The sequence below is a fragment of the Manacus candei genome, unplaced genomic scaffold (genome assembly GCF_025592945.1).
Source record: "Manacus candei isolate 608988 ecotype Guabito, Panama unplaced genomic scaffold, ASM2559294v1 h1tg000023l, whole genome shotgun sequence".
Classification (NCBI taxonomy): domain Eukaryota; kingdom Metazoa; phylum Chordata; class Aves; order Passeriformes; family Pipridae; genus Manacus; species Manacus candei.
In genome coordinates, this window is record NW_026138071.1 from 1,171,354 (window position 1) to 1,184,589 (window position 13,236).

Sequence of the window (13,236 nt, forward strand, 5' to 3'; positions counted from 1 at the left end):
GAGTGTAAAAAGGGAGCTGCAGGAGAGCTTTTGAAATATTCCAGGAATGGAATATCCTGGAATGATACCCATAGAATTGGGATTGTTCAGTCTGGGAAGGAGGCTTAGGGGTGACCTAATTGCAGCCTTACAGTACCTGAAAGGGAGCTGACAAGAAAGATGAAGAGAAACTATTTACAAGAGCATGTAGTGACAGGACAAGGGGGAACGGCTTCAAACTGAAGGAGGGCAGGTTTAGATTAGATATAAGAAAGAAATTCTCTACTGTGAGGGTGGTGAGACACTGGCACAGGTTGCCCAGAGAAGCTGTGGATGCCCCAACCCTGGAAGTGTTCAAGGCCAGGTTGGATGCAGCTCTGAGCAACCTGGGATAGTGGAAGGTGTCCCTGCCCATGGCAGGGGGATTGGAACTGGGTGATCTTTAAGATCCCCTTGAACCCAAACCATTCTGTGATTCTATGATTTCCTCAGGCTTCATCCTCCTTTGAGAAGTCATCTGTCTCCTTTGAACTCTTCCTTTCCTTTTCTGCCACTTGCTTGTCCTTGCTGTTTCCATCCAAGAGTGAAGGCTTGTTTACACTTTGCCCTGCAGGACACTCTGGAAAATCCAAGTGGGTTCACTAGGCTACATGGATGTCTTTTGTAGGTACTTTACTGAAAATTAAAATGGCCCTAACACATTTTAGAAGTAAATGAAATCTGTGAATGCTGCATGAGCTGGCTCTAGATTTGATCCTGTTAACATCGAGACTGTCCAAAATTCGTGCCTTTAATTCAGATGGAGTTTTGCCTATGCAAGGTCACAGAATTTCTTGGCAGCCCAGGGCTGAGAAGTTACGCTGGAGCGAGTTCCTATCGAGACCGAGATGTGCGGAATCAGAGTCCCCTTTCCCTGTGGCCAAGCGTTTCCTCCTGCTGCAACCGAGCAGCTATATCAATTTGGTTATTTATTTTTATTTTTTATCAGACTCCTGAGAACAGCAGATTTAGTGGAAGTCTGCTCCTAAACCCTCGGTAGTTTCCCACCCCCTGCCATGCCCGTGCCGCCGCCGCGGGCGCTGCGGGGTCTCGGCGCTCCGGGAAGCAGCACCCGGCGTGTGTCCCACGGGCCCGGGTGGGACCTGCCCGAGCCGGGCAGATGCAGATGCAGATGCAGCCGCGGGGGCGGGCGCGGTGCCCGGGCAGACGTGGCAGCGCCCGGGGCCGCCCCGGCGGGAGGCGGCGCCGCGGGAGCGCGGGCCGGGGGCGGCGGCCGCGGGAAGGAGGGAGGGAGGGTCCGGGAGCCGCCAGGTGAGTGGAGCCGGGGCGGCAGGGACACCCTCGGGCCGGGGGGGCACAAACCTGAGCGATGGGGACGGCGCAGGTGGTGCTTTGCCCGCTGGTCCCTCCGGCCGCGGCGTTGCGGCGGCTCCGTCGGGGCGGAGGCGGCGCGGGGTGGGGGGGAAGGAAACGGGGGAAAGAGAAGCTAAAGAATCAAAGCCATGGGGGGGGGCGGGGGGCGGAGGTGGAAAAGGGACCCAAAAAAGGCAAAAGGAAAAAAAAAAGGGCAAATTAAATGGGGGGGTTTAAAAAAAAACCCTTTAGAAAAAAAGGTAAAAAAATTAAAAAAAGGAAAAAAGGTAAAAAAAAAAGGGACAAAAGAAAAAAGTACAAAAAAAAAAAAGGGGGGGGGAAAGACAAAAGAAAAGGGGGGGGGAAGGGGGCAAAAAAACTTTTAAAAAAAGAAAAAAAGAAGAAGAGGGAACAGGTAGTTGGAGCGCTCTCCGGGCAGGGTGGGCAGCGCGGCGCGGCGGCGGCCGCAGCCCTTGGCAGGGAGGTGTTGGCAGCGCCGCGCCCTCTGCAAAACCGAAGCCGTCCGGCCACACCGGGAAATTGAAGTTGTTGGGGAGAGCCCGGGCTTGTTTCCCCACCTGTGGTGTTCCACAGCCTTCGTTACACTACAAAGATATGTGAAAACATAACGAGCTGGTGCAGTAAATGAGTAACTGGGAATAGCCAAGAGCTGCTCTGTGCGGCGTTACCTTCGTTGCAGTGGTAGCCGCTTTATTTCCCTCTACTTCCCGCCTTCCTAAGAGTCGCCTAAATTAGGTGTTTTTAAGAACTTGACCTGGAGAAGAGTTGGGGGGGATTTATTAAAACTAAAGTGCTGTTGGCTGCTGGGTCCCTGGAGGGAGGGAGGCTTTGGAATTACCTCCTCTGGCAAGGACAGAGCCTTCGGAGGTCGTGGGACCACACGCAGTTGTGCTTGGGAAGGCGTTAACCTTTCCTCTTAAAAATCAGCCAGCTGTTGAGTAGCTCAGAGCAGCGACGCTTAGCTCAGAAATAGCTTTAATGTGATGATTAATAAAATAGTGCTTTGAAAGGATGTGGAGGGCACAGAAATTTGATCTATTGGAATCTGGGTTTGTAATTAAATATAGAAGTGTTGCAGGGAAAGGAGATGAGCCTTTGTAATGTTTTTGCAAGGTTTGCTAATGCTCTTCTGCTCTCTTGAATGCTAAATGGTATGGAAAGATTAAAACAGCCATTCGTCTTTAATTTATAGACTGGTAAGTGTATTTGGCAGGAACTTTAGGAAAAATAACATCAATTATCTCCCAAGCTAGAGGCTCACTTATATTAAATTGTGCCTGTTTGGTTTATTTGGCCTGCTGGTGTGTATAGCAGAAAAAGCTTCCTCAGAGTTGGTGACCTGGATAGATAATAGCGCACAAAAACATCACTGTGCTGTTCAGCAGCTTAGGAACCACGCTGCGCTAGGACAGTACTGCATGGGGCAAGGGGGGTGCTCCTGCCACAAGGACTTTTCACTTGCAGACCCTAAATTGCAAAAAATACGAGCATGTTGCATGGATCGGGTTGTGGCTGTGTGTGCAGCGGCCGTCCTGGCATGTTTGTTCAGCTCTCGCTTCTGCGCTTTGTACCCCCTCCTGTGTTTGCTTCGGTTGCCTCCTAGGGATGAATAGATCCATGCGTTGTGGAGGGATGTAAATAATTACAGAATTGAGTAAAAAGATTTCAGGCAGTTGGAAATGCCACAGAGGAGCAATAGCGGAGAGGCAATTTCCTGAGATTGTGGAGGAGAAAGATCTTACACCAAGGTGAGCAGGAGCAGGGCTGAGCAGAGAGGGCTCCAGAGCACAGGGCAGGAGATGGGTGTTAATGCAGAGAAAAAGGAAGGAAATGGTGGGGTAAGGGGATTTAAATGTCTAGGAAGGTAGAATGTCTTGCGAGGTGTGCTTCAGGTCTGAACTCCCTGCGTGCAGCCCTTCTTTCTGTATTTTGCAAGTTTCAGGTGGGTAATATCAAACCTACACGTGGTTACACACGGGGCACGCTGAGTGAGTGGCTTCAGCCACTCTGAGCCACTGCAAGGGGTCAGGGCCATGTCCTCCTGGGGTCCCTTGGTGGAGTGGTTTAGGAGAGCAAGGGGCTGCAAGGCTGCAGCCTCCTTGTTTTCCTACATCCGGACAGGATTGCTGTGGCAGACTGGAGTTTGGATGGCCCCAGTGACTGCTTTACTGAGTGAAGTCTCTATTGAGGAAGGGCTGCACTGGGGAATCTTAGGAGACTATGGCTATTCAGTTGTAATCTTTTTTCACGTTGTGTATTTTCTTCCATTTTTTATTATTGTGGCTATTTGCATAAAAACACGAGCTTTGTTTCTTTGGAGTTTATCTGCTCCTGCTGCTTTTGCCCTGCTTGAAGCCCCAATCTCTCTGTAACAGCAACCATTTATGATATTGTGAGGGGTTATTTGCTTCAAAAAATGTGGAGGAAGCAGCAGGGAATCAATGAACTCTTATAGATTTGATGCTGCTTAACTGGCCACGTGGGCAGGGCGAAGAAAAACCCCCTGTGCTGACCATTGTACCCCAGCTGTAGGAGACCTTCTGCAGCTGAAACACAGTGGTGGAGCAGCGTCTGCTTTGGGTATTTACTACTGGGTATTTCAAAGTAGGGTAATAAGGGCAGGATGGTGAAAGTGCTGATCTGGGAGCTGGGATTCAGACTGATACAGAAATCCTGAGTGACACAAAGCAGTGTCTGTATGTCTCTGTCCCTGTGCAATAGGAAAAGCACATTTCTGTGGGTTGCTTTGTCTCCAAAGTTTGCAAGCTTGAGGAGTTAGAGATTCCTACACTGTGCCCATAATTAGTTTGGTCTCTGGTCTCAGGTAAGGTGTCCAGCCATTGGTACAAGCCTTCTGTGATCATGGTTGGTTCTTTTAAGCATGTAAGCTCAACTTGCCAGGAAATTTACCATCCCCAGGAGAGCCAACGATCCAGACAAACTTCCCTCTCCAGTCATGGAGCTTGCTCCCCTCTGGCTGCAGCCCTCTTTGTCTTGCCTAGGCATGGTGTAGCTGTACTGAGGAATGGCCAAAAAGGCTCTGTTGACAACTGGTGAGGGAGGCTGTGGGTGGCTTGTTGATGGCCCTCACAAGAAAATTTGGGGGAAGTTAAGACTTGCAGCCAGCTGGAGGGAGGTGTACAAATGTACCTCTCTATTATTAGAGAGAGAACTTAATTTTAAAGACAACCTGATGAGAGAAAGAACCAGCAATTTCAAGGCAGAGAAATGCTTGTGCTAGCTTTCCCCTTCTGTAAAGATGGGTTTAGTTACCCCTGAAATAAAGCCTGATGCTGCTTTCTTGGTTACATACATGGTGTTGTTTCTGCCAGAGTATGCCTGTGACTGATAGAAGTCTGAATTTGGGCCATTGCAGACAAGACTGTAGCTCCAAGGGTGGGTGTGACTGAAAAAAGGCTCCTGTACATCAGTACAGGGGATGGCTGAGAGCATCAGGAATGCAGAGTGTGAGTCTGTGGTGGTGAATCCCTTCCACTGCTCCAGTTGCATCTCTGCATCATGCTGGGAGAGGGGCAGAGTGAGGTAACTCACTTCTCAGGGGCGAGGTTACATTGGCAGGACCCTAGTCTGCAAAAGGTACAGCTGGAGGAGATGTGATCAAGGCTGTGAAGTGATTGGTGGTGCTGGGAAGTAAATAATCCGTGTGTCCTCTGTCACTGGAGCACGGGGCCATGCAATGAAATTACCAGGCACCAGATTTAAAACCAAGGAGAGGAAATGCATTTTGCAGGCAACACACAGTGAAGTGCTACAGGATGCTGGGGATACCAGGGGTGTGGATAGATTCAGGAAAGGCCACCAAGGGTTGTTAAATGTAGGAATAGTGGTAGAGCCTGTGCCAGGAGCAGGCCTTGGGAGGTGCTGGGGGAGCATTGCTCTCTGCTTGCTGTGGTGTCACTCTGTGGTTCAGCATCTGCTGAGAGCTGCTGTCGATTCCCTGTGGGTAATGGCCTTGTGCTTTGGCAGACTGAGAAAGCAGCAGTCATGTCTTCTGTCTTTCCTGCTTTCACAGTAAAGTGCAATAAAACCATGAATCTTCTACAATGGAGGATCCCGCACTGCAGGAATTTGACCGAGAGGAATAGCTGACTTTCCACTTGGATCAGCCTCGCCTGTGGTTGTTTTGGAGCTGTGCATTGGGCAGGCAGAGCCAACGCGAAGGATATGATGTTCAGCCTGAATGCTCCCCAAAGTGAGGGTTATGTCCAAGAGCTCTTCCATGAGGAAGCACAGCAGGTATGTCAGAGAGCCATTTCCTTTCCCAAATTTCCATCTCCATGGTCTCTGCACTCCTCCTGGTCACCTCTGTGGGAAGTGAACAGGACCAAAGTAAAGACACTGCCCTTTGTTTTGATATGTAAATCTGAGGTGTATTATTTACAAAGGGAAAGAGGTCAGAGGGAGCAGTTGCCATAGGAAAACTCTCATTTCCCTGGAGTTTCAGGTCTCAGTTCCAGCAGTGCTGAAATTCACTGTGCCCCCAAGTACCAGAGTCCTGTGTCTCCTCTAGAAACAAAGTGACCTTATCAGAAATGACTGTGATGGGAAGACCATCTTAATCTGCTCTGTTGGTCCCAGCTGGTCCTACCTGGTTTGTCATCTCCTGTAAGAGACTTCTCCCATGCACCAAGGACCCTGCTTGCCTTGGTGGGGTGTTTGGCAGGGACAGGAGGAGAAACTCAGTACAGCTGCAGGCTCTGTAAAGGACCACTGAATGATGGTTTTGGTTCATGTAATGAGGTTAATTCACTGAGCCTGAGTGGGACTCTGTTGCTGCTTATCCTACAAGAATATAAATAGGGTATCGCAGGGAACATTGTCTTTCAGGGCCCAGGGATCCCAGCAGCCCTACTGCCCCTTTATCTTAAAGGCAGCTTGCAGCAAAGGGCTGCCTTAGCAGCTGTTGGTGGCTGTCCCACTGTTGGTGGCTGGCTGTGGCACCACTTCTGCAGCCTGCCCTTAAAACATGAGAGGTAAAACCAAGGCTTTGCTTTTTCTAGGTATCTCAAACGGAGACCAAGCCCTGGTGGAAGATCCAGCTGTTTGTATGGGAGCCGGTGCTTTTTGGAACATGGGATGGCGTCTTCACCTCCTGCATGATCAACATTTTTGGAGTGGTTCTTTTCCTGAGGACAGGATGGCTCGTGGTGAGTGAGTGCTGACTTGGCTGGACGTTTGAATAGACATTTTCCTTCACACCTCCTTACTTACATCACCACCCAAGTGTTTTGGATTCTGGGCTGTTTGTTGTAAACATTGCTTATGCCCTCTGGTGTTTTGTAGCTTTTCAAGAAGTTCTGGTAAAATGTAAAGCTGAAGTGGTTTTTGTAAGTGGTTTCCTATTTTAGCTTTTGGAAAGAAAAATTAAAACACAACAAACAACCTTGACAATGAACAGGGACATCCTTGTGTTGTATTGTCAAGACAGAATAACCACTTTTCAGGTGAAGTGTATCACCATAGTTCCAGGTACTCAGCCATGTTCCTAACACCACTGGAGCAGATCTCTTCTAAATGCATCAGTGATTGAGTCCCTGATTTCTTGAACAGGGAGTCCTCAGTCAGTTGAAATTGTCATTGCTATCAAAGAGAATTTCATTTCTGGATCCAGAATAATATCTCACTGAGAGTCAGAGCCTGGAAGAGTGTCCCTGCTCCCCTCATGATGAAAAATGTTGTATTGTCCCTTAACATTTCCTCTTAGAATAAGGAAAGCTCCCCCAGGGATGGATGGGATTTGAGCTTCAGGCAGAGTTCATGTCACAGGCATGAGTTAATGTCACAGGCATGGTGAACACCTTCCAAAAGGACCAGGAAGACACTTTGTATTGAAAATTACTGCTCTGGAGGTGTTGAGGGGAGCTGCAGTCATTGTGTTGAAGAAGTTGGGATGATTTTCTATCTTCCTTTTCCTTCTGATTTTATTTCCTCCACATCTCCTTTGAAAGTAAGTTATTGCTGGACCAAACACAGATAAAAATAAAGCCAGTAAATAAAAGAAAAACTGAACCAGCTGGAAGTTAGCATGAAAGGGAAGGGAGGAGAAACTGAGGTTGGCAGAGCGCTCCCCTGGCAGAGGACAGTCATACATCGAGCTGTTCACAGTCAGGCTTTTGCTATAAATTTCCAGGGCTGGAGCCCGGGCTGTTGCAGCTTTGCAGTTGCAGGGGACCCTAATCTTGCCTGAATGTTGACCAGGAGAGTTGCTGCACTAACCCCTTCTGGCGCATGCATAAATAAGCATCAGCATTTAATGGGGGCTTTTTCTTCCCACTTTCTCTGCTTGCTATTGTTGCTGTGAGTCCAGCCTTCCTCCTCGGGTCTTGATGTTAACCCTTTCTTCTTTGGAAACCATTGGATTGCCCATTAACTAACTGCTGCCATAGCCTTGTGCCACCGGCACTTTCTGGAAAAGCCCAAGGCTACATGAATTGCATATTTTTGCCTTTTTTTTTATTTTTTTTTTTAACTGAAGCATGTCAGATTTATTAACCCTTTAACCTGAGGGTAAACAGTTGAAAAAAAAGAACAATTGTCCTTTTAAAAAGGAGTATGGAGTTGGAGTGGGCTGTGGTGCTGACCCAGCCACAGCTGCGTTTATGCTGCATTTATAGCAAACCTTGGCTCTGTTCCCCACTGACCAGATAACACCCCTGTCAAAGGCAGCAGGATGCTGAACCAAAATAGGATTTTATGATGATAGCAACATCCTGGATATGTTTCTTTTTTTTTCACAAAAAACAGAAAAGAAAAAAAAATCTGGGATTTCAACCAACCCCAGAGCAGGGAGGCAGCCTTTCAGTGCTGGTGATAAACAAACCCCATCACGGCTAGCGTGACCTCAAAGATGAGCACTGCTGGAACAAGGTTGGAAAGGGGGGATGTGGACATGTCCTGTAATATGGGTAAAGGCAGGGAAGGGAAGCCAGACCTTAACGAGGCGCTGGGCACTGGAGGAGATTTCTGATTGCTGTGCGCTGGTCTGAGTGATTTGTCAGCAGAGGAAGGTGGGCTGGAGCACGAGGGAAAACTTCTGACCCTGGAAAAGAAATTACAGCCGTGTGCGAGAGGGTAGGAGGGTGGCAGGATCCCGAGCTCAGAAGAGGTCCTTAAGTGCTTTTGGAGGTGCTAAGCACCTTCTCCTTCTGAAAATCCATCTCTAAAAGGCAAACCGAACACCCCAAAAAATGGGTCATGCTGGCCCTTAATGCTGCCAACAGGGACCTGCAGCTGTGTTTGTTCAGAGGCTTTTGCTCCATACCCCACACTGAGACTGTGGCTGGTGCAGCAGCTCCTCCCGGGGCCCTCCCTCTGCCGCAACCAGGAAGGGCTGGTTTTTTTTCAGCGGGGCTGAATCCTGTGTACAAAACTCCCCCGAGCCCATGGAGGGCGAGAGCCACCTGTCACTCTGTGTACGTCCCTCAGATAAGGGCTGGCACACGCTGGTTTATGAGACTGTTATTTATCTTCCATGCTGTGTTGCCTTTGGGGTTTTGTTCTTTGGGATCTCATTGTTTGGGAGGATCAGAGCTTTCAGAGGTAAATTTTCTGAAAAATTAAAATACGAGCTTGGTGCTATTAATAAATCTGCTTTTGCAAATCCCAGGGGTTCAATTTTGAAACTACTTTTTGTTATTAAAGTGTTTTGTGGCTTTTTTAAGCATGTCATTCTAAACCACGCAAATAGGCAGCGATCCCCTGCCTATGGTGGCTGAATCATTGTTTGACCTCATTCCTTTTAAACCAGAGGACAAAATCAGTGATTCATGGAGAAGTCTTGTGCAGGGCTGAAAGTTGGATACAATGGTCCTTGTGGGTCCCTTCCAACTCAGCATATTCTGTGTGATTCTGTGACAGAGTAGAACCAGCTCATGTAAAGGTCTGCTGAGCCCCAGGCTGAGACAGGTTTACATCAAAGCGGTGCTAATAAGAGCTGTAAACTTGGCAATCAGTAACGTTAATTAGACAACTAGAGGTATCTGTGTGCATTTCTTTTAATCTGTAATGACTCCAGATTCATACATCACTAGTGACTAGAGGCAGGTAGGTCCTTTTCCTATCTCAGCGGAGTTGGTGTGAATTGATCTTTATTTGATTATTTTTTTTTCATTCCAGGGAAATACTGGCATTGTAATGGGCATGTTTCTGGTGTCCTTTGTCATCCTGGTTGCCCTGGTGACAGTCTTGTCTGGAATTGGAGTGTGTGAAAAGTGCAGCATTGGAAGTGGAGGAGTCTACTCCATGATTTCTACTGTCCTTGGAGGTCAAATAGCAGGGACCATTGGCATCCTTTACATTTTTGGCCAGGTAATTTGAAAAAGTTGTTTAAAGAAAATTTAGAAACTTTGCAATGCAGGTATTAATCTTTGCTTTCCTGCCTCATGAAGCAATGCTCCAGGTAAAATCTGGGTAATGCTTCACTCTGCTGAGCAACATGGGAGGCCACCACAGGGAGCATTCAACCCCACTCTGCTCCCCAGGAGTAAGCCTGTGCATGACAATGTGCTGTCTGGCAAGAGTCACAATGGTGGAGGAGTTGTGTGTCTGAACAAGCCATGCAGGACATGCTCTCCCATCCCAAATTAGCCCCATTGCCAGGACATGCCCTTGCTGGCGGGAGACTGAAATTAAACAGAAGTGGGAGAGTCAGGGTGGCCACCTAAAGCTCAGTGAGCAGCTGTGGGCTGGCGGGTTGGCCTTGGTGTGCTCCCCATGCCCTTAGGGACCAGGCAAGCCTTGGCTGCTTCTCTGCAGGAGCCAGTAGAAGTGGAGCTGGTGTGGGAGGAGGGCTGGGCAGTGGTAAGTACCACTTCTTGTGAGCCAAAAGTCACAGTTCTGGATTTTCTGAAAGATCCCAAGGACCTTTCATGGTGGTGAAGCACAAAAATACACAAGTAGTGCACATAAAGAATGGAAAATAATCTCTTAAACCTGCAGTAACTTAACCCCCTCCCCCTATAAAGACGTTATGAACAGTATAAAATGTGGTGAGCAGAGAAGCATTTTTATGGAGGTTTGTTTTTAACTGACTGGTTTACAGCAATCTCCAAAACCCCTTAATAACCCCCAAACCAAAAATAATCCCCTCTTCTCCTTTTGCTCCAGATTAAAAGCAAGTGTCCATAAAATACAAACTGAACCTTGTTACAAGCCAAGATATGGAAATGGGCCACACATGAGAATCCTTCCTGTCATATTTTCCACTCCTGCTCTCTGAGAGGACCCTGTCTGGGAAAGCAATCAGGTTGCAGCCTGTCCTGAGGGTCATAAAAGCTGGGCTGCGGCAGCGCTGGCCCCTGTGTAGGCATCTCATGTGCACGGGGGAGTGTAGGGTGGGAGCTGGCAACTCAGTTAAGAACTTTGCCTGCTCCCAAAACCTGATGCCTTTCCCTTCTTGGCCGTGCTTTTTGCCCAACGTGCTTTGCACCAGCTGCAGGCTGCTCCCCGGTACGAGATGCTCATGGAGTGCTGTAACTTCTATCATCAGACAAGCCCAGCCAGAAGTGGAGTATTCCCTATTCCCTACTCTGACTGGGGCAAGTGGGGAATGCCTGCTCACATGCTGCTGATGCAGAGAGTCATGGTCTGGTTCCCCTGATCTGTGCTAGTTGTCTACCTATGATGGAAGTGAATCCTTCAGGATGTCCAAGGTGTAGGTGTCTGAGTCTGGACAGGTGGATGCCCTGCACCTTGCTGAAAACCACACATGAACCTGCATCTCCTGGATAGACCCAGATTGTTCTGAACACCCTCAGTGGAGGAGTGCTGGGTCTGTCCAAGGTGGGGGATCTGCAGTGAATGAGGGGTCTGCTCCGCTCTTGCTGGCTTGGGTGGGGGTTTTCTCCCATCCAGGCATGTGTGAGCTGTGCTGCACATCCCTCATCCGTGAACAGGGATAGTGGGGTTGCAGGACCCAAGCTCATACCACTCATGTCAGCATGCCAGCAAACCCTGACCTGGTTTTCCAGGGATGCCATGCACTGGAAAGGGTTGTTGCTGAAGTGTCAGCTAGTGGGAACCTCTAGAAGGAAATGTCCTGGTATTTCAGATTGCTGTCCCGCAGTGGGGTTTGAGGCCCGAGCCTGTGTGCAGATGTCCTGTCCTGCAGACTCTCAGCCACCCTGGGCAGAGTGCGTGTCCTGCCCTGCTGCAAGACAAACAGGCAGCTTTCCCTAGAGCTTGGGGGGGGCACAGCTTGCACAATGTGCTCTTCTTTAAAGTGCGGGCTCTGTTCCAGCAACAAGATGGGGAGCCAGTGAAGCATCTTCTTTTACATCCAAACTAAACATTGAGTTAAAAATAACCCCTGGAAGGCAATGAAGGGGCAAACAAACTGCAATTCTTCAGACAGGTGTTGAACCGGGACCCTTTCCTCCAGAGAAACAGGAGAGGAGACGTAGAGGTTGACTCATCCTTTTCTCCCTCAGAGAAGCCAGTGTGGTTTCTCCTGGAGTGTTAATGGAGGGTAAATTTTAAAGCCAGTGGAATGTTGCTGCGGGGCTGGCCCTAACACCCAGCCTTCTCTGTCTGCCCGGGCTGTAGCTATGCTGTCCTAGAGCAATAAGGTTCAGTCCCTGTAGGCCAGAGTAACATCAAAAGCATTGTATTGTGACAGCAAATGTCTGTTTGTCTGAACAGAGATCCCCAAGCCCGTCATGGGGATCCCTTTTCTGCCATGGGGCACTCACAGAGCCCTGTCCCTCAGTGTGTTGCAGGTGCCATGTACATCACTGGCTTTGCAGAGTCCATTGCAGATGTCCTGAGCCTCAGCAACATCTGGGCAGTGCGTGGGATCTCCCTGGCTGTCCTGTTTGGCCTGCAGGGGATCAACCTGGCTGGGGTGAAGTGGATCATCAGGCTCCAGCTCCTGCTGCTCTTCCTGCTGGCTGTTTCAACACTGGACTTTGTCATTGGGTCCTTTACTCACCTTGATCCAGGTAAAACTGGGGGTTTATTGCATTGAGGTCAGGAGGTGTTAATTTCCTGGGGTTTTCTCATCATTTGTGTGTGTGAAGTTACACACACTTGGGCAGAGGTAGAGTTCAGAGCTTCCAGATGTATCCCTTGTCCTTTGGCACTGATCTTTTAGAGGCAACCAATAATTTTGCAAGGAAGTAAGTATTTCCAGAGCATGACTGAAGATGTCCTATAATTTAGGTGTTTAACCTCGGGAATTCAGCTCTCAATGTGTGTGCTTGTTATACTTGTACTGCAGTCAGAGATTTTCTAGCAACAGAGAGCATCTGTGTTTGCAGTTGCTCTTTGTTGCCTTCTGCTGCCTAACTCAGCATTAAGCATTGTGCCCGTGAAAACGGAGGGTTGTGACTTTGAGATAAGAAGATTTTCTCCTGGAGTCCTCTGAGGTCACTTAGACTGGTCTACTGCCTGTGCTGAGCTGTGCTGGCTGTGCCACCAGTGCTGGCCCCGGGCTGCACACCACTGGATCTGCTGTCCAGGGTCATGCTGGGGAGATAAGGAGGGAGCTGGGTGAGGGCAGGTGACCGCTTGGGTTTCAAGGAGCTGTGAGTGCAAGTTCTCCTGTTAACTTTTCCCAGACTGAGTTCAGCCAGCAGTGACGGCTCCAGCTTGGGCAAGGCAGAGGTTCAGTGCAGCCCTTCTCGCACCTCAAGCCCCCTTCCCCTCCCTCCATCTGCATTCCCAAGAAGTGTTCGCTGGGAAACACAACTGAAGGCGTGGGTTGTTGCTGTGTAAGCGACCTACAAGTGCCGCAGCAGCCACTCCAGCAATAAGTGTAATTAGCTGAGTAAACAGAAGGTGTCACCTTTTTCTTGGCTTCCTCTGTGTCCGGCAGCACCTTGGGGGGTTGCAAGTGACCTACTAAAGTGAGTTTAAAGGGAAGAT

The 13,236-nt window shown here is 48.9% G+C and overlaps 1 protein-coding gene across 2 annotated transcripts in view; it reads left to right on the top strand.

Annotated features, from left to right (window-relative positions):
* Positions 1-1,249: 1,249 nt before the first annotated feature.
* SLC12A8 (solute carrier family 12 member 8) overlaps positions 1,250-13,236 on the top strand; it is a 51,995-nt gene continuing 40,008 nt past the window's right edge. For both annotated transcript variants that reach the window (XR_007904417.1, XM_051786810.1), the window contains exons 1-5: positions 1,250-1,290; positions 5,387-5,610; positions 6,375-6,521; positions 9,490-9,681; positions 12,080-12,311. Coding sequence is in view for 1 of the 2 variants with exons in the window: in XM_051786810.1 (XP_051642770.1) it covers positions 5,539-5,610; positions 6,375-6,521; positions 9,490-9,681; positions 12,080-12,311 (643 nt within the window). In the remaining variant the exon portion in view is untranslated. The remainder of the gene's footprint in view (positions 1,291-5,386; positions 5,611-6,374; positions 6,522-9,489; positions 9,682-12,079; positions 12,312-13,236) is intronic.